At 38.4% G+C, this 26,440-nt stretch overlaps 1 protein-coding gene across 3 annotated transcripts in view; it reads right to left on the reverse strand.

The window, feature by feature from the left end:
• The window catches only part of EXOC4 (exocyst complex component 4), a 738,469-nt gene that overhangs the window by 673,671 nt on the left and 38,358 nt on the right, over nt 1-26,440 (reverse strand). For all 3 annotated transcript variants that reach the window (XM_045864245.3, XM_064574933.1, XM_064574934.1), the window contains exons 4-5: nt 13,659-13,843; nt 5,522-5,631 (exon numbers count right to left, since the gene is read on the reverse strand). In XM_045864245.3, the coding sequence (XP_045720201.3) occupies nt 5,522-5,631; nt 13,659-13,843 (295 nt within the window). The remainder of the gene's footprint in view (nt 1-5,521; nt 5,632-13,658; nt 13,844-26,440) is intronic.

Below are 26,440 nucleotides of genomic sequence, written 5' to 3' on the forward strand. Positions count from 1 at the left end.
CTCAGAAATGCAAACTAAAATAACTAAAAAAATAAAAACACAGGGCCTGTCAGATTTATGAAAACCCATTTGCAAAAATTAAAAGTTTAACAAAGCCAATTTTAAGGGCAAGAAATAGACAAACAAAAGTTCTTGCATAGTTCAGATCGTACATTGGTGCAATCACTTTAAAAAGCTATCTGACGGGGCGCCTGGGTGGCTCAGTCAGTTAAGTGTCCGACACTTGATTTTGGCTCAGGTCATGATCTCAGGGTCATAAGATCAAACCCTGCACTGGACTCGACTTAAGACTCTCTCTCTCCCTCTGCACGTCCCCACCCTGGGCTTTCTCACTTAAAAAAATAATAATAATACAAATATATACATATATAAATATGTAAATCATATGTATTGTTTCTATATTTACAAATACACAACATATATACATACATAGACACAGTAAAAGTATGAAAACACACAGGAAAAAGATATGGAACAATTTCAAAATAGTAGTTATCAATAGGGTAGAAGAGAGAGGAAAGGAAGAATTCATGCATTCATAGGGGGCTTCAGTTGTACCCGTAAATTTTTTTTAAAGAATCTGAATCAAATATGGAAAAATATTAAGATTTATTAATATTAAAGTACATAATGATGGTTATATTCATCTCCAATATATGAATATAATATTCATATTTAATAAATGTATTTTAACTAACAAACTCTGGCTTTGCTTTATTTTTACATTTATAAACATCTGAACCGTTAATTCCATTTTGACTCCCTTGTATACAGTCCTCAGCTCTACTTACGACTAATCATAGAAATCAACCAAGATACTTAACAGCAAAAGAAGGATACTTTTCGGAACAAGTGATTTAAAATGCCAAGGGAGGCCCCAACCTCAGGGCAGAAGTACCTCAAAAGGCATCACCTTGTTTTGGAGAACTTTCACTATTCTAGACATGTGAGTTGCAAGAAGAAAAATTTCATCTCCTTTTATGTTAGGATTCATAGCTCCCACTCCATGTAGAGAGAATTTAAATATCAAATCCTGAATTTTTAAGGAAAGTATCAAGTCCCAGAACAAGATTTTATGAAATAAAATGCACATGAGAAAACAGCAGCAAAAGAAAAAAAAAATCATTTAATTTGTGCTCTCTTTAGGTTTTATTGCTTAACCTATGCTGGTACCAAAAAGAAAGGAAGTAAGAAGTCCAGTTTCATTATAGTTATATTCACAGCAATCCCAGCAGGAGCATGCATAAAATGAATAAAGAAGCCACAAATGAAATGCTTGTGTACCCCAGGAGTAATTGCTCAGTCAAAACGTTCCAAAGGCAGTTTGCCAAATGAAAGGACATACTGGGAATCCAAAAGCTTAAACCAACATGTTACTACAATTATTGGCTTTTCTCCACACTTCTCCCATCCTTTTACCTAAGTTATAGTTGAATTACTACATCTAAATTAGACATTAGTTTCCTGTACATTACAAAATACTATGACTGATGAGAAATAGGAGAAAGGCTGGCAAAATACATCTCTCACTTATTTAGAGTGGGAACAGCATGAGGCTACCTTCCAGCAATCACCATCTGGTGGACCTGGACTGATCACTCAACCTCTGTGGATGGAATATATTTATAAAGTGAGTTTTAAAAATAATACCTGATTAGTAACTAGAGTATATAAGCAATATTTCGTATATTTACTACACAAACTGCCTATTCATGTTTATGCCTATTTTTTAATAGTTTACATTTGCATATTTTTGCTTATTAACTTGTTTTATTGATTTACAGGGGTTCTTTATATATTCTGGATACTTAACCTCTGTTGGATAAATGCCAGTCTTGCCACGTATATGGACTCTTCTGTAAACTGCCCATCATTTGTCCAGTTCTTTAAGATGCCATTTCTTTTCCTCACTAATGTGTAGGAAAGCTAAATGGATGCTAATCATTTTTCTCTTAATGGGTTTCTTGCTTCTGCCAACCTGTGCCTTGATTTTAAATTTTGTAATTAAATATTTTTTAATTGGATGGTGCATACACATCTATAGTTCTGTACTTTTATAACTTAAGTATTTAACAGACTGAAATGGGATAGATATAAAAATAATCATCATGATAATGACAATAGTACCTGCCATAACTACCTCATAGGACTGCTGCCATCAGTTGAATGATGGAACATGTCTTGCAAACCATAACATGTAAACTATAATAGAAAATCTCACAGATAAGTCACTCACACCTCTACCTGTAAAGAAGACATTTGAAAAATGACTCATTTGCAAACAATCAAAATGCTTATTTAATTAATAATAATCTCAATGTCCTCAGGAATCACCTCCAACCTAAATTTATGGCACCCTAATGAGAGATCTGTTCTATCCGGGGATTCCCTATTTGAACTTTCTCTATAAAAATGTCAGTTCTAATGGATTACACCCTCCATCCTACTATTTCACAAGATGAGAGGGGAGTTTTAAAAGCCTATGTTAAATTCCTGGCTGAAAATGACTATTACTTTCAAGGCTGACTTGCAGGGCACTTCACAAAAACACTCTTAGGACTTACTGTTCATTAAGAATAAGAAAATATCTGCCCTTTATTTATAGTGTATTTCATCAGCCTCACTTTTATACGTACTTAGTAACATTTATGCAGTTCTCTACATAATTTACATCTTCCACATTTACACAACCCCCTTTAATAATGTGACCCAGATTAATATAGTTCTTAAGACTGGAACTGCAATGATTTAAAAAGACTTCACACATAATTTCAAGAAAGTCAAAATTTTATATATTGGCTCCTCAAGATAACTCAAGTCAGAAAATAGGCACTACAGAATATGGTAAGCAGAATGACGGTCCCCAAAAGATATCCATGTCCTAATCCCCAGACTCTGTGAATATGTCACATGTCAAAGGAGACTTCACAGATGTGACTAAGGTTAAGGACCTTAAACTGGCAGAGTATCCTGAATTACCCAGGTGGCATCAATCTAATCACACGAGTCCTTAAAAGAGGAAGGAGGCGGCAGAAGGGTGGGTCAGAGAGATGTGACCCCAGAAGGATGTGACACACTGTCGCTGGTTTTGAAGACAGAGGAAGAGGGCAACAATCTGGAAAAGTAGCAGCCCCTAGGAGCTGTGAAAGGCAAGGAAATGAACTCTCCTGTAGAGCCTCCAGAAGGAACACGGCCATGCCAACACCTTGATTTTAGCCCAATCAGACCCATACTGGACTTCTAACCTATAAAACTGTAAGATGATAAATTTACATTATCACAATTTGTTGTGGCAACAAGAGAAAACTAATAACCCAGAGCATACCTAGCTTTTTTGCAGGAAAAAAAAAACTGGTTAGAAGAGTGCATTCTGGAACCCAGCTCCTTACTTGAAATGACAGCTCTACTCCTTGTCAGCTGTGACAACTTAAACCAATTATTAACCCCTCCTAGGCCCCAGCTTTCTCATCTGTAAAATGGAGCTATTAGAATAGTACCTACCTACAAAGATTGTTAAAGGACTGAGCTAATTCATGCGAAGCACTTAAAATACTGTTTTACATATGGTAGGCATGAAACACACCTTACCTACTGCATTTCAATCAGTAATATTTCAACCATCTCTTTCGGTCACCCACAGAAAAATCACGAGATCAACAGTCTTAAACAGTCAAAGAAATGAGCCCTTCTAAAAAGAAAGGTTTGTAGCTTATGTACAAGCAGTCCCCATGATGGTCCCACCTCTACTCAACTATCACATGGCTCTTCAAGAGTCATCCCCAATAATGAAGGAACAGACTGCCAAAGGCAAAGTGTCACCGTGAACTCCACGAAGTGAGAAATGCTAACTACAGGGCCTGACAGAAGTGCCCATCAAAGAGTAAGCTGTCTTATTAAAAATAATAGATGTAGCAAAATTAGTTTCTACTGAAATTTGCCATAATTGGCATTTTTTCAACTTACTTGGCATTTACACAGTGCTTTTCATTTGCAAAACGCCTGCCCTATCATTTCTTCATAAACAATTAAAATTTTTATTTCACTTGGCCATTGACTCGGCAACATTTACTTAAATTGCTATAACGAAGGTAAGCAACGATGATGGCTCACGCTGTAAAATCATGAAGATATAACAATTGATAATTTCTCCTGGAGGAAGAGGTGAATTACAAAGTATAAATATAAATGGTGTTTCATACTTCCACACTCTACAACAGCTCGAAGAATCGCAACACTACGTCAGCAAGAAGGACAAAGCAAACTTTTTAGCTCCAGGAAGAGGCTTGAGTACAAACCTTATAAAGTGTCATAATAAACATAAGTGTTCTGAGTATTTTGTTTTTGTGGGGTTTTTTGAATCATTAAATAGACTAACAATAAAATCTATTACAAAATAATTTCTACACTTTTCCTATAGTAAAAGCAATAAACCTCAAGATTCCAAGCCTAAGTAACCCTTAAACTTAATTAAATGATATTATAAAATAATTAAATGTGCCTCAGCAACAACAATATATAGTGAGGCTCTCAAAAGAAACACTTTCAACTAGGTACACAAAATGTATTCATTGACTCCAAATTATTTTTCTACCTTTCCACTTTTTCATTATTTCAAGCTCTACAGGACTATAGAACTAGAAAAGAACTGTAAGAACTAATTTATACCTGCGAAGCCAACGATAATCAACATTACTCATTCCTTAAAAGGTACTGAGGACTTTAGCTGTGACACAAAGGCACCTATGGGTCCTCTCAGGAAAAACATCCCATCGCCTTCTCCTCAACCCAGCGCTGCAATAGTTGAAGGCTCTTTGCAGAGGCCCAGGGACAATCTGAGCCAAGTTCAGCTGAACCCTCTGACAGCCAGTCTGAGCCATTCCTGAAGAAATCCCCTAAATCTGCGTTCAGATTCAAAGCATACCCTCCCTCTCCAACTTTAAATGTAGGCCAAAATGGCTCTTATTCAACAGAACACTATGTAGCCCAAGAAGAAACATGGCTAGTCTGTGGATATGATCTCAAAGTACATTGTATGTGTGCATGCGCACACCCACATGCGGGCACATGTGTAAGTGGGGACGGCGCTGGAAGATACAAGGTATCCGTGTAGAGGACACAGGATCTAGAGCACACACTCAGAAGCTCTCAAGCACCAGACAGAGCATGTAACATGTACCGCAGCTACAGAAACAAGAGGGGGGGGGGCGGGGAGAGACTCTCTGCATCAAAAAGCATTCAAATTCAACTTCAGAAAAACCAACAATTCTGATCAAATAAAGCGTAACTACATCTGGATTCAGGAGGCAGGCCAGATTCAGCTGCCAGTTTAAAAGCTGATAATGCAACAGGCCCAACCAGTCATCTTCTTATTCCCTCTGAGGGTGGCACAGAGCTCATCAGAGGCTCCAAGGCACTAACCTCAGGACCTCCCAGCCCTGACCCCCCAGATTTCCCCAGGTCTTTGCTGAGGAACTACAACATTATGAAAAGAAGGTGAGTGGCTTAAGAATTAAATACTTACCACTTGAGCTTCCAGGAGTAGAAAACTGAGAGGTATCAAGGAATTTTCGAGGAGTAGGAAGGTTTGTAACATCAATCAGAGGAACAGGAGAAGCATCTTTTATAAGGGAGCTGAAAGGGAAAGGTAGGTAGTTACCACTTTCTCCAAAACCAGCTGAAGTCCCACTACCTGCCCATCCCTTATCACTTTCGTTTTGGCATGAGCCCTTTGTACACTGTGATTGCAAGTGTTTTCCAAGTGTATTTCCAGTGGTGACTGTACAGAGAGGGGTACAAAGATGTAGCCTAAGGGTTCCAAGTTTTCAAATTTTTATCTTTATTTCAATGCTAGCTGGGTCTAAAAACATCAGCGTAAATAGATCCTGGATCATCTGGAAGACTACCTTACCACCAAATTATGCCATGCAATTTCAGTACCCTCCTCTGTTCCTATGTTAAAATTAATTTATTAGCAAAGAAAGATCAAATGTCACCATATCATGATAACTGAAAGAAGGTTTAAGTAGTTAAGCCTTGTTTAGCTTGTGTTTTTCAAGCTGGAGTTTTTGATATAGTCTGGGAGTTCACTACATTTAGTTTTCTTTAAAAGAGGTTCATAAATTTCACGAAGTTGAGAATCATGACAATAAAAGATGATTTAAGGAACTCAAACAGGTTAATTCAGTATTTGATGACCCATTTCACCTTTTCCGTAAAGGTATCTCATCTTAATGATTAACTTTATCATCTCCAGAATAAACACATTAATTTTAAATGGCACAAAGACTATAAAAAACAATTAAATTTTCAAGTTAATTCGCATTTATAGCCATCTGTTAAGTGAAAGAAGTAGGCAATTCCAAGGCAAGTCAAACTTATGCTCTACTCTCAAGAAACTGAATCATCTACGGGGTGCCTGGCTGGCTCAGTCGGAAGAGCATGGGACTCTTGATCTTGGGGCCAAAAGTTCGAGCCTCATGTCAGGTACAGAGATTACTAAAAAAAAATAAACTTAAAAAAGAAACAAACAAACAAACAAAATCATCTAATCACACTGCATCTAAAACAGAAAAGCTTCTCTAAGTTCCAAGGGTAGACTGGTCAAAGCCATAGTTCTCGCCTCTTCCCAGTCCCACCGCCATCATTAGTAGCAGTGGCTGACCACAGATGCGATCCTCACAGTGGGTTATAAAGGGAGGGCAGGCACAGTGGGGGAAGCGGGGACAAGACTACACCTTAAGGAAAGCTTTCTCCAAATGGGAAAGACGTGTGCACTGTGAACATCTGCATCCACACATCCCACAGTGACATACCCCATCTCCCTCCCACCACTCCTTTTGGATCCACAGTGCTAGGTACGTGTGTATTTTTAACCTAATAAACGTATGCATGTTCTTTCAGAAACCTGAAAAAGAAACTTACGTGAAAGGCAAAATCATCAATTAAGGTTGTTGTTTTTTTTTACATGAAGCAGAGTTTATTTGCATATGGAATGTTTACATTTAGAAAATTTCAAAATGCCAGAAAACAATCCTTTTAGCCTCATTCCTTCCTAAGTCTGCCTTCTGGACCAGCCTTTCCTTCTTCTGCTCTCCACTTCAGCCATCGTTGAACCCAAAAACCTTTCCAGCCCAGCTTCCACTGCGAACCGGGACTGAACTTCTAGCCACGGATGATTTGCTCCCTTTGCCTTTGGAAACATTAGGTTTGTGGCAGCCTCTAGATAACATATGTCGGTGCTTGCTGTGAACTGGATGCTTTTCTCAGTGGTGGCAAAATTAAGGTTTATTTTTATCAAGTACCAATAACATGTGAGCTATTGTCCCAGGCCTTGAGGATAACGGACAGTTACTAAGGTCCCCCTTCTCATTTACTACAGGGAAGAAGGAATCACGACTCAAACAAGTCTGCAGCATCGACGTGTCTGGCACAGGGCTCAGTGCTGAGGATGCAAGTATGACTGCGATACGAGCGAAACCAAACAGCCTATTTCCAACTGTTGGAATCACTTGCAGACTCATGCGAAACCTCAAGTATAAGATATAAAAGTAACAAAAATAACACTTACCTGGAATTAAACTGACAGAGTTCCCATAATTCTTTTCTTCCAATATAAGGCTGTTTAGTTCCTATTTACCCATAAACTATCTTAAGAAACAGAGCCTTCAAATCCACTGATTTGTCACAATAGTTTGTCTACTGATTTGTCTATAAATCAATAAGATTACAGATTTATCCAGTCATCTTTTACATATTGACTACTGCTCTCATCTCCGGTTTTCCCTCGACTACCTCACCTCATCCTCTGACCTGCATGTTACTCACAACTGCAAAACTGGCTCCATACACATCTCTAGCCTAGATTCACAAACCCAAAGAGACAGAGGATCATCACGGATGTTTACAGCGCTGCTACTCACTATTAAGAAAAAGTTCAGGGGACGGCGGTGGGGGGGATGGGTTAGCCCGGTGATGGGTACTAAGGAGGGCACGTTCTGCACGGAGCACTGCGTGTTATAGGCAAACAATGAATCGTGGAACACTACATCAAAAACTAATGGTGTACTGTATGGTGACTAACATAACATAATAAAAAATTATAAAACAAAAAAAACAGTTCATTTCCATTCTAAATGATAGAGAAAATATAGAGTATGTTTCATAAATATTTCCATAACAAAAATGGAGAAGTCATTTTTAAAGCATTGATAGATGAAGGTAACAATTAACAGGGAAGTTCAGGTGTATATAGGAGCAAGTGTGCCATGCTTACAAATGAAGTCATACCATGAGTACATATTTGTGTGTAGTGATATGTGTATTTCTGTGAGTATAACACACACTTCTATAAACACAGATGTGCACAAGCTTCACTTTAGATTGAAACCTATAATTATTTTCTCAATTTTAACCTAAAAGTATGTTTCAGTTAAATACGGGGTGATAAATGTCTTGCCATTTTAACTTTGAAAAACATAACCTACTGACTTTATTACCAGAGCCAGAGGGCCTTTACACTCCATCAATAAACTTTTAGAAAGTCAATTTACTGCAAGACTATTTTCATAGACTCATCTCTCTAAAATTTTCCCCTGGGCTTCAATTTTCTCCTTTGTGAACACTAACCCAAAGGCAAGTAACTCTGGAAATGACTTTTGGTGTTTCTGTTGTTCTGTTATGAAAGGAATTAGTCTCAAGAGTTCAAGAGAAAGTAGGCACACCCACTCATTTAGTTATGACAGACATGAAGCTCAACAGAAAGGTAGGTGCTACTACAGAATACTGCATTTAAATAGTGTGTGCGTCCGTTTCCATTTCTGAAGAAATAAAGTTGGGCACGTATGAGTACCTGCAAAGGGTTCTGAATATCTCTGAGGAAGTAATTTTGAAAGCAAAAAATAAAATCAAAATTAGACTGTTCTTATCAAGTTTGTAATTAATTTGAATGCACTGAACTGCTTTATTTTGAAAGAAACATTGGTACAAAGTATTGTTTTTTTTAAATATCTCTGATTACAAATTTTTATTTTAAATCCATTTAGTCATTCATAGCTAAGTTGTAAAAGACAGCTGTGACGTACATAAAATACTTTCCGGCATAAGATAGTCCCCCCAAAATTACTAATCGCTTACTGCGATTGAATGTGGTTTGCTATTTACTAATCACAGGGTGGCAGACAGGAAAACTGTAAAGCAAATTATACCAAAAACAACCCCTACCACCATAACCCTAAGGACTTTTTGGCCATTAACTATCCATCCATCTAGTAAAGATCTACCTCTATGCGTTTGACTTCAATAGCCACGAAAGGTTTGGGTTTTGTGGGGGCGGTTTTAAGAAGGGTTAGAAGTACTAACAGCTTATTAAACATCTGCTTTTTAATTAGAACTCATTTCTGTTCCTTCACTTAATATGTCCAAACATAACATAATAAAATAAAATTTAAAATAATAATAATAATATGTCCAAAATTGACAGGGGCAGCTCCCTTGGCTGATTTTATTGTGAAACTAAACCTTGCCAGAGGTGAGATGAACTTTAAGTTGTATATCTAGTAATGAACAGACTCACCTCTATAACCCCCACAGCTGGCACAGTACCTGGCAAAGAGCAAATGTTCATAGAAGTTTGTTAAATCAAACTGAGCTGAGAAATAGCTGTCAAAGATAATATGCCCTTACTAAGAAAATTTAACTGAATAATGAAACAGGAATGGCTGGCAAAGTAATTCTCTATCGTTCTAAGATCAGCCTGAACATACAGAAAGAAAAATGAATGATTTAGAGGGTCTAAAAGTCAAAAACAGTCATGGTCTCAAATGACAGATCAAGAGTGAAGACATGTAATACAAAATAAAGTGAAACTAAAATCTAGGCAAAGAGGAAAAAAGAAGAGAAAAAGAACTGAAAGATGAAAAGAAAACAGACACAAAAAGAAAAAACTTTAGAAGACAAAATAGGGAACAAATAACACAACAGGGTCAGGGACGATCTTTATGCCCCCGCCCCCAGACAAATATGGACACCAAAATCCATGCGGCTGAAACTTTCTCCTTCATGAGCAAAAGAGCATCCAAGGAAACAAGGTCAAATCAAGTATTAACCCAGGATGCATGAAGTAAAAGGATGTACTTAAAATAACTTTTTATTGATTTTATCAACTTATAAAGGTATTGTAGGTTTTTAAAAAATATTAAGAAAATAAAAATAATCTACTAATATAATTATAACGTAGTGCCTTTCAAAACATTTGACAGAAAAGAGTCTGTCTATCCATCCCTGCCCCCCTGCACATACACATACATACAAAAATGTACGCACTTTCTTTTTCAACACTATTTGGATCCTATATAGAATTTTAAATCCTAGGTTTTCATGTCAGTAGTAAGCATTTTGCCATTTCATTAAAAATAATCTTCAGGATGGCTCAGTCGGTTAAGCATCCGACTCTTGGTTTCAATTCAGGTTGTGATCTCAGGGTTGTGAGATTGAGCTCTCTGTCTGGCTCCATGCTTAGTGGGGGATCTGCCTAGAATTTCTCTCGCCCTCTCCCTCTGCCTCTCCCATCCCCCCTCTCTCTAAAATAAATAAATCTTTTTAAAAAATAAAAATAATATTCAAAAGCATCATCAATAATTGTATTACTATTAAAGTAACAATATATGCTCATGATGAATACATTCACAGTCCTAAGTCCTTCTTTCCTATTTCCCACCCACCATTTCCATTTCTCATAGGTAATTCCTTTTAACAGTGTCAGCACTATCTTTCCAGGAATTTTCTATAAACACACAAACATTTATGTCTACATATAAAGGATACATTTTTAAATACATATCCTCTCAATTCTTACACAAGTACGTTCATCCTGTATATACTGTTTTTCAAGTGGCTTTTTTTGGACCCAAGAATATATATTAGAAATCTTTCCCTATTGGGCGCCTGGGTGGCTCAGATGGCTAAGCATCTGCCTTCAGCTCAGGTCATGATCCCAGGGTCCTGGGATCAAGTCCCTCCATCGAGTCCCTGCTGAGCAGGGAGCCTGCTTCTCCCTCTGCCCTCCCCTGTCTCTTATGAATAAATAAATAAAATCTTTAAAAAAAAAAAAAAAGGCAATATTTCCCTATCAGAACAAAGACATCTTTCTCTTCATTTAAGAATTATATACCACGGATATGCCATAATTCATTTAACTATACGCCTCTTGATAAACATCTAAGTTGTGTATTTTTGTTGTTTTTATCAACAATGTTCCAGTGAATATCCTGTTACATATATTTTTATGATACAGTACTATATTTGTAGGATATGGGCCTACAAAGCCTCTTCTACACACATTCTCTTAATTTTTTCTAATGCTAGTTAAGTTTTATCATGTTATTTTTAAACTGAATTAGTATTTTTTGCATATAGTAATAGGTAAGCATCTAAATTTACTTTCTTTAGCCAAATGTCTCAACACTAATTTCTAAATAGGCTTCATTCCCTCTACTTACTTGGATTATTGTTTAAAATTACTGAAGTCCCATATATCCTGCATCTGTTTCTAAATTCTGTTTTGCTATAGCAATCTGATTTTCTATTGCATACCTGTACTGTTTCGATTAGTTTTAAAATAGTATTTTAATATTAGATAAGAAAGGCCTTATTATTTTTCTCCAATATTTTTAAATAATTCTTATTCATTTATTCTTCTATGTGAACTACAGATCTGACAATTTCAAAAAACCCAACTGGGCTATAACTGGGACTGGTCTCTTTAAGAACATGGAAGGTCTCCTCATTTATTTAGGTCTTGTTTCATATCCTCCAAATACCATTTTTATTATTTTTTCCATGTAGCCATGTAACTCTCTCTTATTATATCTACTAGTTGTCTGTTTCTACTTCAAAAATATCTGTTCTTGGGGCGCCTGGGTCACTCAGTCAGTTAAACGTCTGCCTTCGGCTCAGGTCATGATCTCGGGTCCTGGGATCGAGCCCCACATCGGGCTCCCTGCTCACCAGGGGGTCTGCTTCTCCCTCTGCCTCTGCCCCTCCCCTCACTCATGCTGTGCCTCTCTCTCAAACAAATAAATAAAATCTTAAAAAAAAAAATCTATTCTTTTTATGTATGTGCCTTCATGTGATTTTTTGTTTTCTCCCACAGTAGAAATTTGTTGGGTGTTTGTGTATTTATTTTTGGATACCAACAACTCGAACAGTCTTTGTATTTGGAGAGACCCTCCACTGTCTGGGTCAAAGCAAAAAAGAGGGCCTAACTTCCTACTATAAAAGTTGAAGGAGGCCAGACATGTCTCAGGCTCAACAAACTGGATGCTTCCACCAAGGACTCTGAATCTTGAGGGGATAAGGACAGATGCAGGGACATTTAGAGATCACTGAAAAATCCAGCAACTGCAGGCATGGTGAGAGTAGGGCACTGGCCCCCACCTAACACTACTCTCCACTAAGGAACTAACATTCTATCCAGATCCAGTGTTGAAGTTAAGTCTCAGATACATAGCCCAATTTGTGTGCCCAGCAGAAGATTTTCTAGTGCCCATATGCAGAAAAGAGATAGAAACTTCTCTGTCAGGGTCTTGGACTGAATTGAAGCATCACGCACAGAGTTGGCAATTTCTGTCTGAACAGGATAGGACTTCAAAGACTTCATTCCCAGCATGCTCTGCTTCCAGCACTCCTCTTGTCCGTAGCTAGATGAAAAAGTATGAGCACATGCATTTTGGCAGATACTGCTAAAACTACCCTCTGAAAAGATCTTATGGCTATTTTAAAGGCATGCTGGAAAGACTAGGACATGCACAGCTATCTGATACATGTCAATAATGTTAGTATTCTACTGTCTTAACGGTCTTAAGATCTAGTCTTACTCCCTACCTGGTCTAGACTAACCTAATGAATTTCTTGAGTCCACACCCAGGCCCTTAAGTATAGGCCTATGCTACGATCAGTCCAGGGATAAAAGTGTTTTCTCTGAAGCTCTCCTGAACTATTCCAGAATGAACATTGTCTAAAGCTGAACACAACCCGGGCGCCTGGGTGGCTCAGTTGGTTAAGCGACTGCCTTCGGCTCAGGTCATGATCCTGGAGTCCCGGGATCGAGTCCCGCATCGGGCTACCTGCTCAGCAGGGAGTCTGCTTCTCCCTCTCCCGCTCCCCCCTCTTGTGCTCTTTCTCTCTCTCACTCTCTCTCTCAAATAAATAAATAAAATCTTAAAAAAAAAAAAAAAAAAAAAAGCTGAACACAACCCTAAGGAACAAAGAATCTTTTAACTTCAGTTCAGACACTTTTTTTCTTCATTATGCTGACTGTACTATACAACTTAAGGATCTTTTTCTCTTCCTTCTGAGGTATGCCAGAGTATCTCTGATCTAGTATAAAGGCCCATAGTAGATGTTTCTTATCTTTACATAAAAGGATCATAATAAATGTGCAACGAAGGAATGAAGAAACTTTGGATGTCAGCCTTTCAGAACATGGAGTATTTGCTATTATAAAACCGTCTTATAGTTTCAGGGACAGCATGTTAAAAAGTAAAAAAAAAAAAAAAAAGCAAGAAGTAAATAAACGGCAACAGTATTTTGGGAAACAAATAATAATCCTTAAAATTCTCCACTGCCACAAGACACTGTAGCCAAGAGCCTCTTTAACCAACCTCACTCTCCCTTTCTCCTTGTTACGCTGCACAACTCGGCTTGTGGATTTGATGTAGAGGTGCCGATGAAGTTCATCTATGAGCACCAAGTGGAGGTTCATCTTCTTACTGTGAAGCTCCAACCTAAGGTCACTCAGTCCTTCCACCTGGAGCAGGGGGCCCTCCAAGGACTCGACTGCTGACACCTGAAAAGGAGAAAAAAAAAAAAAAGATTAATAGGACAACTACATAACTGAGCAATATTAGAAACAGGAGACTACTTTTATTTGAGACCTTCTTTTATGAGACTTTGTGACTTTAAATAGGAGAGTTTATTTTATAAAAACATATGACCTTATTTTTAAAAGATATGGTCAAAAGAGAGTTTATGAGAACCTTATCAACATACATCAGACTTTGAAGAGTATAATGTGGATAGGCCTAGTTCTGCCTTTGAAGGGTCTAACATCTAAAGAGAAATAATGCCGAAGAAAACAATCTTGATAAACGTGAAGGCATCTAAAGCACCGTAAAGCTGTACATATTATTTATTCCCCCACACACTGCTTATTAACAGATACAAGTCAAATGACCTTCCCAATTAAATTGTATCATTCATATTCTCACAAGAAGTCCACATACTAATGATTTAAATCAGCTTTTAATCAAATTTAGCTTTTTAAGACTAAGACGAAATAAAAGCACACTACATAAATTTTTAAATAATTCTCATGGTGACCATGAGTCAGAGCTTGGTTAGCCTAAGTCTACCTGCATGTCTACATATAGTTAGATATGTATCTCTCTCGCTCTTTCTCATATACGCATACACAGAGGGAAATGCATGTTTTACATAAATGCTGTAAGGAGAAAATAGCAGCCCTCACCTCTCCTTGGCCTGATCCAGTTCGACAAAAGAAATGGGATATGAATGGTGAACAGGAGATAAACTATGGAGAGGGAAATACTCCTGGTGTAAAGTGCAATTCGGGAGATTTTAAGACAAAAAAGACTGGATGAATAAAAATGGTGTAGGAATGCCTGCAACAAATGAAGATGAAGAATTCAGCGAGCCTGGGACAACTCACTTTGAAAGCAATAACCAGGGGCGCCTGGGGGGCTCAGTCGTTAAGCGTCTGCCTTCGGCTCAGGTCATGATCCCAGGGTCCTGGGATCGAGCCCCGCATCAGGCTCCCTGCTTGGCGGGAAGCCTGCTTCCCCCTCTCCCACCCTCCTGCTTGTGTTCCCTCTTTCGCTGTGTCTCTGTCAAATAAATAAATAAATAAATCTTTTAAAAAAAAAGAAAGAAAGCAATAACCAAAAAGGAAAAAAAATTATGTATTACATGATCCCATTTATCCATGTATGTAAAGATTCTATTTGTCTTTCTGTAAAGATATATATTTTTTTTTTAATTTTTTTTTTTTAAGATTTTATTTATTCGCGAGAGAGAGAATGAGAGACAGAGAGCATGAGAGGGAGGAGGGTCAGAGGGAGAAGCAGACTCCCTGCTGAGCAGGGAGCCTGATGTGGGACTCGATCCCGGGACTCCAGGATCATGACCTGAGCCGAAGGCAGTCGCTCAACCAACTGAGCCACCCAGGCGCCCGATATATATATATTTTTTAAAGTAGGCTCCACACCCAGTGTGGAGCCCAACATGGGGCTTGAACTCACATTCCTGAGATCAATACCTGAGCTGAGATCAATAGATGGACGCCTAACTGAGTTACCCAGGCACCCCAAGATCTATTTTTTTTTTTTAAAGAAAATAACAATGAGAAGAGTATACTCTAGGTACTATTCCTTAGGAGAAAAATAAAAGCAAGAGAGAAACACAAAGAATGTAATAATAATAGTCCTGGTAGTAGTAGTAGTTATAAAAAGAAAAGAGGACTACCAGCTGAACTCAGAGGGAAAAGAGCCCTACCAAGCTCCCCAAAGGGACTCCTATGCTATGACCATTCCCTACTTAGGTTATACTTGTAAATATTCCTAAAAGGTACAGATAAAGGCAATAACAAATAATACTTCAGGGTAAAAACAATAAATGTAATTAGTGATATAAATATGCTCCTAAAAAGTACAGCATGTATATGAAAGCAATAAATAATAAAAGCCACGAAACATACCAACAATCCAGAGGGTTGACCACAGACCCACACCAGTATACAAGGTCATTTGGGAGCACGTGGACAGCGAATACAGAAAGCCTGCAGCTGCCAAATACAAACTGGCCTTAGACAAGTAGGAAAATGCAATGGCTTACCCACAAACACATCACCTGTTTTGTGATGTGCTATGATCAAATGTCAGTAGCAAATAAGTTTCTTTAAGTTAACCAAGAAAGAATCAAGGCATGAAAAAGTGACAAGCCCTAGGCCAGCTCTGCCCCCTGCAGCCTGCCGGTTCATTTTCATGCTGACTTGCAACTGCCCATGGGACAAGAGCCCCTGGGCCTCAAGCAAGCTGCCAATGATTCCAAATGGAAAAGCAGCCGCACAAAATGACCACTGTGTCCCCAAGGAGGAAAAACAACAACAAATTCATTTACACTTATGCTCTAAAATGGATTTTAACTCGGGTCTCTAACAGAGAAAAGAGGATGCATTAACCTTTAGTGACATCAAGATCCAGAAAATGAAAAATAATTTGGTAAGCCACTGGCCCATCATGTAGCCTTATCCCTTAAGGTAATTAAATCCAGCTGAGATATTTAAGCTTAAAAACCACCCACTGCACATCCACACTCAATTTGTTTGTAGGAATTTGCATGAAGATTTTTAACCCAAACAGTTCATGTTCCAAATACAAAATTATAGGATAATATCAACTTTCAAAGCCACTTAATTTTTTTTTTTTTTAAATATAGGTAAAGCACTTACCACAGTGCCTGGCACATACTGAGTGCTCACTGAAATTAGATTTTTAACAGAATCTGTGGATTTTGATAAAATCTCTGGATTTTATCCACATTATTCTGTGGATAAAGAAACCTCACAAGATGTTACTAACATTGCTAATGCTACATTTCCAGTAAAGTGTTGTTTGTTCATAGAACCATTATAACCATTTAGATGACAAACTTTCTGAATATGTTTTCTGGACCCAAAATAGAAGTACAATTAATATATATAATCAAGATTAGTCTTAGAGTTTCAAAGACTTGAAGAATTTACCACAGAGAAGACAGCATAGTCTTCTTTTTATATGAAAATACGGTGCTCTAATTTTCTGGCCTTCACTTATTAAAAGCTATAATTATGAAAGCTAGGCAAGGTCATTGTCCTCCCCTACTCTAATCTTACTAAGTGGTACTAAAACTGATTTTAAGAAAATAGTTGTCAGAAGATGACATACAAATGGCTAACAGACACATGAGAAGATGCTCAACATCACTCATCATCAGGGAAATATAAATCAAAACCACAATGAGATACCACCTCACACCAGTCAGAATAGCTAAAAATAACAAGTCAGGAAAATGACAGATGTTGGTGAGGATGCAGAGAAAGGGGAACCCTCTTACACTGTTGGTGGGAATGCAAATTGGTGCAGCCACTCTGGAAAACAGTTTTGAGGTTCCTCAAAAAGTTAAAAATAGAACTACCCTAAGACCTAGCAATTGCTGCTACTAGGTATTTATCCAAAGGATACAAAAACAGTGATTCAAAGGGGCACGTGCACCCCAATGTTTATAGCAGCAATGTCCACAACTGCCAAAAAATGGAAAGAGCCCAGATGTCCATCAACAGATGAATGGATAAAAAAGATGTGGTGCATATATACAATGGAATATTACTCAGCCATCAAAAGAATGAAATGTTGCCATTTGCAACGACGTGGATGAAACGAGAGAGTATTATGCTAAGTGAAATAAGTCAGAGAAAGACAAATACCATATGATTTCACTCACATGTGGAATTTAAGAAACAAAACAGATGAAGATAGGAGAAGGGAAGGAAAAATAAAGTAAGATAAAAACAGGGAGGCAAACCGAAGAGACTCTTCACTACAGGGAACAAACTAAGATCGCTGGAGGGGAAGTGGGTGGGGGGATGGGGTAACTGGGTGATGGACACTGGGGAGGACACTTGATGTGATGAGCACTGGGTGTTTTATGCAACTGATGAATCACTAAATTCTACCCCTGAAACTAATAATACATTTTGTTAACTAAATTGAATTTAAATAAAAAAAAATTTTTTTTTAAAGTGGTAGCAACACGCTACAACATGGGTAGGACTTGAAAACATTCAGCTAAGTGAAATAAGCCAGACACAAAAGGACAAATACTGTATGATTCCACTTATATCATGTACCTAGAGTAGGCAAATTCATAGAGACAGAAAGTAGAATAGTGGTTTCTGGAAGCTGTGGGGAGGGAGGAAAAGGGGAGTTATTGTTTAACGGGTACACAGTCGCAGTTTGGGAAGATGAAAAAGCTCGGAGATGGAAGGTAGTGATGGCTGCACAATGTAAATGCTCTTAATGCCACTGCACTGCACTGCACATATCAAAACATTTCAAATGGGGCTCCTGGCCAGCTTAGTCAGTGGAGCATGCAACTGGATCTCGGGTTTCTAAGTTCAAGCCCCACATGCGGCATAGAGATTACTTAAAGTCTTAAAAAAAATCATTAAATATCCACGTACATTTAGATATACATAACTACTGGTAAAAATACAACTAAAGAGTTGTGTTTTTTTAATGTGGTCATTTTATGAATCATTTCACTGTTCTCTAAATTTAATGTCTACAGAGCACTTTTTAAATACCACTGATGAAACATTAACAAGAATTCAAGAGATGCAGTTGGATTAGACAGCAACAAAATGGTCTAAAATGGTCTCACAGGTGAGTTGCTGTAAGAAATTATTAAAACTGGGTCTTTAAGTGTGACATGTAACATCAAATATATATTACTACAGAACAAGACATACCAGATAAAAAATCAAATAGATAACATGCAATACAGCAGTTCATTGGTAAGTGCTGTCTATACCTCTATCACAGATGGAATAACATACACTCATACCCCGAATTATCTCTAGTATGACCCAGAATTCTCAGATAGGCCACACCATCTCTTAAAGGTAGATTAATACATAATGAGCCAATTAAATGATCTGGAAGTTTTCTTACACATATTTTCAAAAATAAAATGATGGGGTTGGGGGAGATACTACAAGCAGGGAATGTTTTCATACAACTCCTATTACCACCTAATCAAACATTAGTATTCTACTCACCACAGCTGGAAACCGCTTAGATAACTCCGTTCTAGACTTAAAAAACCTGTCCTTTAGGATTATGAAAATAAGCTAGCATTTACAAAATGTTTTAATACATGATACTGAACAGGACAGCATGTTTTGCTACTAGAAACCTATCCACTGGAAGAAAACGGAAATCCCTAAAAATGTTTCCATAACTAAGTATGTGAAAGGTATGGTTAAAATGCACATAATCAGGAATTACCTGGTATTGCAAAAAAGTTTACCTTGAGCTGAGAGCTAAGTTTACAACAAAGGCCATCTTTGTGATTACGAACTATAGGACCCTTAAATTTTCTTTCCCAAATGTCTATTTTTTCAATTTCATTCTAGTTTAAAGTACGAAATTATTATTTCATAGGTGTTTGTCTTCTGCTAATCTCACTCAAGTTGAAGAGGTAAAAAGATCTAGTTTTGTGCTTTAACATGAACTAACAGAAATGTTTTGGAGGAACACCAAAGTTGGCCATTCTCGACAGCTGTTTCATTGAAGAGATACTAGAAAAGAAACTACTGATCTTTTATTATTATTATTATTATTTTAGTTGGGGGAGGGGAGAGACACAACGGTAACTTACATTAGTAACCGTTTCTAACTAAACCATCTGCTAGCTAAGGAAAATGCTTATTTTGGCAATCATGTTCCCCTAAAGAAAGCAAATGTGTTGCCACTGTTGAGTCCAAAATAAGTATTTCCTTCAGGACTCCAATAATTACATGGTTCCAAACTGTTTTATCACTTTTCAATAGATCTGTATGTCTCCCTTAAGGAACTGTTTTTCTAGGGAGACAACATAACCATTCTGAAAATGTTGCCTTGGCTCAACTTACAGATGCAGTAACAGTAAAAAGATATGAAATTAGGCTATTCCAGAGAATGGATACCTTCTCCCTTCCTATACTTAGGTAAGTAAGTAAATTTTTGCAACAGTCTCAACTACGAATACCAGAAACCTTTGGCTATGAACAAAAGAAGCGGGCCTTGGAATCTGACATTGACTTAGTGCCCAGGCCAGTAGGCAGCTGCCACCCGGGCCCCGAACTGCTAGAAGACACTCTGGTGGCTCCACAAGACAGCCTCCACCCAAAAGTCTCCACATTCAGGCTCAGGGAGTCCTAGACGGACACACGAAGTCTCCTTCTGATTGCAGAATGAGCCACACCCACCTTTACACAAGCACTGAAGATGTTTTATCACCAAGAATCCCAGATCAATCACTTACCAAACATTTCCATTTTGCTACACCCCATTGCCCAAGCAGAAATTTGGCTATCAGACAGGAATTTTTAAAAAACCAAAAACCAAAAAAACCAACAATAACTAAACGCAGCTTTAAACCCTCGCCAAAACAAAAACACAATATCTTTTATATATTAGTTTGGAATTTGAACCGTAGGAAACTGTTTTTACAAGTCAAAAATGACCCAGTATTGACTGTTTCATAGGGTTTATTCTATTAGTTTTAGGAGATCTAAAAGCTTTGATGCATCTAGGACATCACAGTGCTGTTGTAGGGCACTGTGGCCTTTATAATAGAACCCTATGTATTCAGTCGCATCACAGAAGCTAGGAAACTACACACACACATATGACATAAAACCACAAACATGTGACCCCAAAGGATTTTGTGGAACAAAATCCTCTTAAATATAAACTGAAAGCAACCTCCACTTGACCTGTGTTTGTAACAGGACACCAGCCACCACAGGGGACATATGCAGAGGATGGCTTAGACTCCTCTTCATACAAAAAGGTTGGGGGAAATGGGAGGAGAGGGACATTAGGAGGCAGAGTGTGGGGCATACAAAGCAGAATGAGGGAATCCATTCAAGGCCCAGGACTATAGTGGAGGTTTAGAGGAGTCTTAGGGGATCTATAAGAAACACAGAATTCCTGATCCCAGCTTTCCTGGAGATTTGGCTCCCTATGGTTCTGTTTTGCCATTGACTGCAGGCCTCCAGGCTATTGACAGCTTGGAACTTAGGACAGACTTCCCAAGAAAGCTGCAGCACAGGGCAAGGCCAAGAGCCTGGAGCAAGAACACTTTTTTCCACCCTAACTCCTCAGCCTGCAGCCAATCCACAGTGATCAAATCAGGCAATCAAAAATGCCCATTCTTAAAGTCAGTTTGCTAACAGAATATTGATCAGCCCCATTCAGGTGCCCCTGCTCCTTCTGGAAACCCAATACCTATAATGCAGACTCAGCATGCTCTCACCATTAAAAACAGGATGCTGTCTACTGCCATTCCCTTTCATTACTGCCAGGGTTACTACATGTTTTTATTTAATAAACCTTCATCAGTTCAAATGAAGGGCTGTTATTAGTTGTGCTAACAACCAAATGATAATGCTCCAGAGAGGTATCAGTGCTTGTTGGTGCATTAGCAAAGAGAGGAGAAGGGCTGAGGTCAAGCATGTGTCAATGTAAATGAGGCAATATTAGGCAGAAAAGGCTTAATGCAATAGACTGCCGGGGAGCTAATAGGAATTTACAGGATAAAGCAAATGAGATGAAGTTATTGATAAGTGAATAAACGGAGGGGGGCCTGCAAGATACAGCGCTGTCAAAGAAAAGCCCTTTCTTTCACTTGTGAATTTCTTCTTTAAAGTATCTTCAAATCTATCTTGGAAAACAAAACCCATGAGAGATCCAATGTGACTGCAGCTTTCACCACAGAGCTCAACCCACCACTGCTGTGAGACACGGGCTTGTTCTAAAAGCGTACCATTTGACTAAGCTATTAAGTCTTCTTTGGGCCTTCCACCTCTTTTGGTTTTTGTTTTTTCCTCAACATCGGGACATTCCACCACAAATAATTCCCATAACTTAAGCAAAAATCTTTGTTTTTATCCTCTTGTAAAGTAGGGGTGGCAGGTCTTATAAGATATTCCATCAGTCCAAGCCTCACAGAAGGACAGTATCTGAAAAATGAAATACTGTATTTTCTATTGTAAGAGACCTTAAAAGGCTGTTAGGACTGGGATCCCACCCTAATCTCACAGGTTTTAAAAAAAAAAGGCCCAGAAATGTATGTTTCTTAACCTTTGTTTTTCTTCCAAATTGTAAAAATACGTGATCAAAAAAACTTGAAATCCACAAAATCACAAAGGAAAAAGATGGTCCACATTCTCACTAATCAAGTAAAATATATTTTAACCTGATTCCTTCCAACTGTTTTTCCACACAAAGTTTTAAAAAGTATTATTATTTTTAAATATGTGTTTTCCGTTTGGCCATATATTGGAAACATCTGCCCATTACCCAACATATTTTTAGCGTTCATACCCATAAACTGAACACTCCACAAATGACTTAAACCATTTCCCCATACTAAGTAATTGCTATTCTTTTATCTTCACATATCTTCCTGTGATAAAAAAAAATGTATACAAGGATAATTATCACATAATTAAAATTCTTAACTCTTTCCTTAACACTCTAGAAGTAGAATTCCAAGTCCAAAATATTGCACATATTTAGGGCTTCTAATACATAATGCCAAATTAAGAGCCTTATTTGTTCGAAATGGACTTATAACGGATCAGTTCACAATTACTTCCTAATGAAATTAAACTATACCTAACACCTTAAGAGACAGTTAAGAATTTTAATTGCTTATGGAAAAGATCACACACACAAAAATCCTTCACTGTTCCTAATCTTATGGTCCCTCCAATTCTCAATTCCCATCAGTGCTCCATAAAGACAGCATTAAATCCTAGGTTTCTATTCCAAAATACAAGAGAAGAGACCACTAAGGAAAGATATCCTCATTTGACAAGTGTCCCAAAGTCACTTCCTGTCATCTTATTTGTTATTCTGGGGCAAGAAACAGTTACAGAGTTGGCAAAGGTCTCTGAAAGTCACTGCAGGCTCACACTTAAATCAAGACAATTTCGCCCACCCTCCAAGATCCCCAAATCCATTAGAAGTGCTCAGCACTTACACAGCTCTTTACTAACATCAACTATTAAAATCCTACAAAGGAATGTGAGAGGAATATGGCTTTTTGCATTTTCAGGCTAGGAACAAGTCATTGGTACTGGGATGAATCGAAGAGAAGCCAGACTCCAACAAGCTCCTCCTATGTCGTCAAGCCAAGCAAAAGCTACCAATCCGCCTTCTCAGATCATAGTCAAGTTGACATAGAGCGCTCCCATCAACAACATGCGTCATCAACTGCACCAATTTATACATATATAGGGTCCCCATGTGGCCACAGATTGACCAATCAGAAACCTGTTCAAGCGAGTCCATATGTGAGGCTGAAACCCGGCATATGACGGAGGAGGTCAGCAAAGGACTTGTGTATTATTCTTGCCTGAGTCTATTCCTCCTACAGACTAAAGTGTATAAACGTGTGTGCACACACAGGTAATCTGATTAAAACAACATGTATGCATTAGTGATGGTAGCTCCAGGAGAGAAAGGCTGCTCAGTATAAACAAGTCCCAGATGACTGCTTTTTCTCTCACCTGGCACCGTGTGGTAGTAATGATGCTACTTACACTTTTTTAAATTTGTATATTGCCTGGGACGCCTGGGTGGCTCAGTCGGTTAAGCGGCTCAGGTCATGATCCTGGAGGCCCGGGATCGAGTCCCGCATCTGGCTCCCTGCTTGGCAGGGAGTCTGCTTCTCCCTCTGACCCTCCCTCCTTTCATGCTCTCTCTCTCTCATGCTCTCTCTCAAATAAATAAATAAAAATATTTTTTAAAAAAATTTGTATATTGCCTTACGTTTTACAAAGCACTGTACCCTTACAAAACTTCATTTTTATTCTCACAGCCATTCTATAACCTACACAGGGTATGTGTATATCGACTCTACAGAAGAGAACACGACAAAACAGGGAGAGAAAGTGATTTGTCTAAGCTCACAGAACTGGTGAGATGTTGAGTCAGGGTTGGAATTAAGAACGTCTAGCTTCTAAATCCATTTTGTTTGCACTATACCACAATGTACCCAGCCACCACTTGTCAATAAGTCAATTTGTGCCCCAATTTCAACCCATGAAATCCCAGCGATGTCAGATAAGAAACCACAGTAAGAATGCAGGAATTAGAGCACCAGTGGGGAGCCCCAAAGAGTTCAAGTCAGCCCAAACCTGGACAGCATCTGATTTAACCATTTAACAATGCTCCTATTGACCAAATCATCAGGCTGTAATTCAGAGTAAGAGCCAAATACTCGTCAGCTCTATCCAGAATCCACAACAGAGGATGGCAACAAAGCAACTTCAAACTACAACATCTGCCCATCACAGTATCGACTACCCTGTGATGTCTGTCATATGCAAATAAGTGGTTTCTAACTCCTTAGAGCTGGTGTTAAATGAAGTCGAGGACAATTAGTTTTACTCTGTTGCACAGCACACATAGGCTATACCCTAAATCTACAGCTCCAAATTTATCTGTACGTTGGAATCCCCTGGATAATGTCAAATTACTGAAGCTAGTGTCCACCACCACAGATTTCAATGTCATCAGTGTAGGGTGTGACCTGGGCTTTAGAATTCTTGAAGGAGTCCCTAATGCACAGTTTGGGAATCACTGTCCTACAGCCAAGCGAGCCAACTGAAAACTGCTGAACCTTATGAGGTTTAGTGCAATCTAACAGAATTTCTATGTGCTTTAAAATAAAACAGGCAAAGAAGAGCAGATAAAACAGCAAACTAAAAGGGAAGGAAAGTTAATACAATAACCCGGTGCCTATCAGTGTGGCTTTTAGAAACCCTAGCCTTCAAAAACAAATATTAAAAAAAAAAGGGCATTGAGCACCAACAAAAGTAGTTTACAAGCCCTGTACTTTTACTCTCCAGGAGTAAAATGAAGCTGCCACACAAAGGCAACTCATTTAATTTTAGACAAACACCAAGGTTTCTCGTTTAATAAATTTGTTTTCAGCTCTTCCTAAACCTCTTTGAAAAGATTGGGTGTTTGAGGGAATGAAGGCGTCTCAAGTACAGTTCGAAGCAGCTACAGCTGACCACCTTATTTAAACAGCCAACCATACTACCCCACCCCGTCCCCAATATTCCTGGTCCCCATTTCTTGTCATGCTCATCCTGATACAAGACACTACTTGTTCATCTGTCTCTCCTTATTAGCATGTAAGCTCCTTCAAGGTTAAGGCCACATTCAGATATGTATACCAACAACACAAGTGATCAACAATGGCACCATCCCATTCTTTGTAAGTCTATCAAAACAGGTGCCCAATTCTTCCCTGTTATTAGTACAGAATATTGGCATTGGTCTTTCAAATCAATATTCTACACCAGAAACAGATGGGCTTAATGGTGGCTATTTCGTTATTGATCACGGATATGTTTTTTACCATGTGTAGAGAAATCTATATGGAATATTGAAACATTTTTGCAGTCACTTACCACTTTCAGGTTAAGTCCAATAAGTTCACTAGAATGTTCCAGCTCTCGATATTTATAGAGCTTTCACCTCAATACCATTCCCACAGTCATAATGAGAAAAAACAGTCCTGTGAGATCTTCGAAACTCTCAGACCAGATGAAAGGATGTGCACTTTGGCCCCCTTTTTCTTTCTTGTACATTAATCATTTGATAGTGGATGCATGATCACCCCTTCCCTGCCCACAGTCTGAGGAAAGAATTCATCTATTTGCTAATGACACAGTTTTAATGGCAGCAAAAGGAACAATCTCACTGTTCCACTGGTCCTGCCACCTAAGCACTGACAGAAAGAATAGCTTAACATCAACTACTTTATAACACTAAAATCAACATTATTGATAAGCACCCTCCAATAGTGAACTGGCTTATATCCAGTTACAATATTAGCAGAAAAATACATTTAGTTACCTAAGAGTAGATTTTGCAACAAACTGATCCTAGGCAGTTTACTGACGAATTGCATCGCTTATAGACGGTAAGCACCCTATGAACATATATTTAAAGTAGGCCAAAAAGGTGATGGGCACAGAATCTGAAATTTGTCCATGTCAAATCCCAAATATATGGCAAAGAACTTTGGGGTCCTGATCACCTTTCGGTGCATGTGTTAGATCAGACTAGACTTGTTTTTGGAGAAAAATCTTATCTCTTCCTGCAGGAACTCCTTTGTATAAAGTGTATAAAGGCTGCCTGGGTGGCTCAGTCGGTTAAGTGTCTGCCTTTGGCTCGGGTCATGATCCCAGGGTCCTGGGATCGAGCCCTGCATTGGGCTCCCTGCTCCGCGGGAAGCCTGCTTCTCCCTCTCCCACTCCCCCTGCTTGTGTTCCCTCTCTCGCTGTGTCTCTGTCAAATAAATAAATAAAATCTTTAAAAAAAAATAAAGTGTGGGGTAGTCTTTCATTCAGATAGATGTCCATTTGAGGGAAGAAGGAATCAATAATGCTTAACCTAGCCAGCCCTACTTCAAATCTATCAGCTCAAAGCAAGGCCACCTCTGACCAGTTTTTGAAATTATAACACGGCAGCGATCACCATGCCCTTCTTAGAGTATCAGTTAATCAATTCATTATAAACAACATTTCTAAGCATTTACT

This window comes from Mirounga angustirostris, unplaced genomic scaffold (assembly GCF_029215605.1).
Source record: "Mirounga angustirostris isolate CCGP_5_RB_7025 unplaced genomic scaffold, mMirAng1.0.hap1 SCAF_12, whole genome shotgun sequence".
NCBI lineage: Eukaryota > Metazoa > Chordata > Mammalia > Carnivora > Phocidae > Mirounga > Mirounga angustirostris.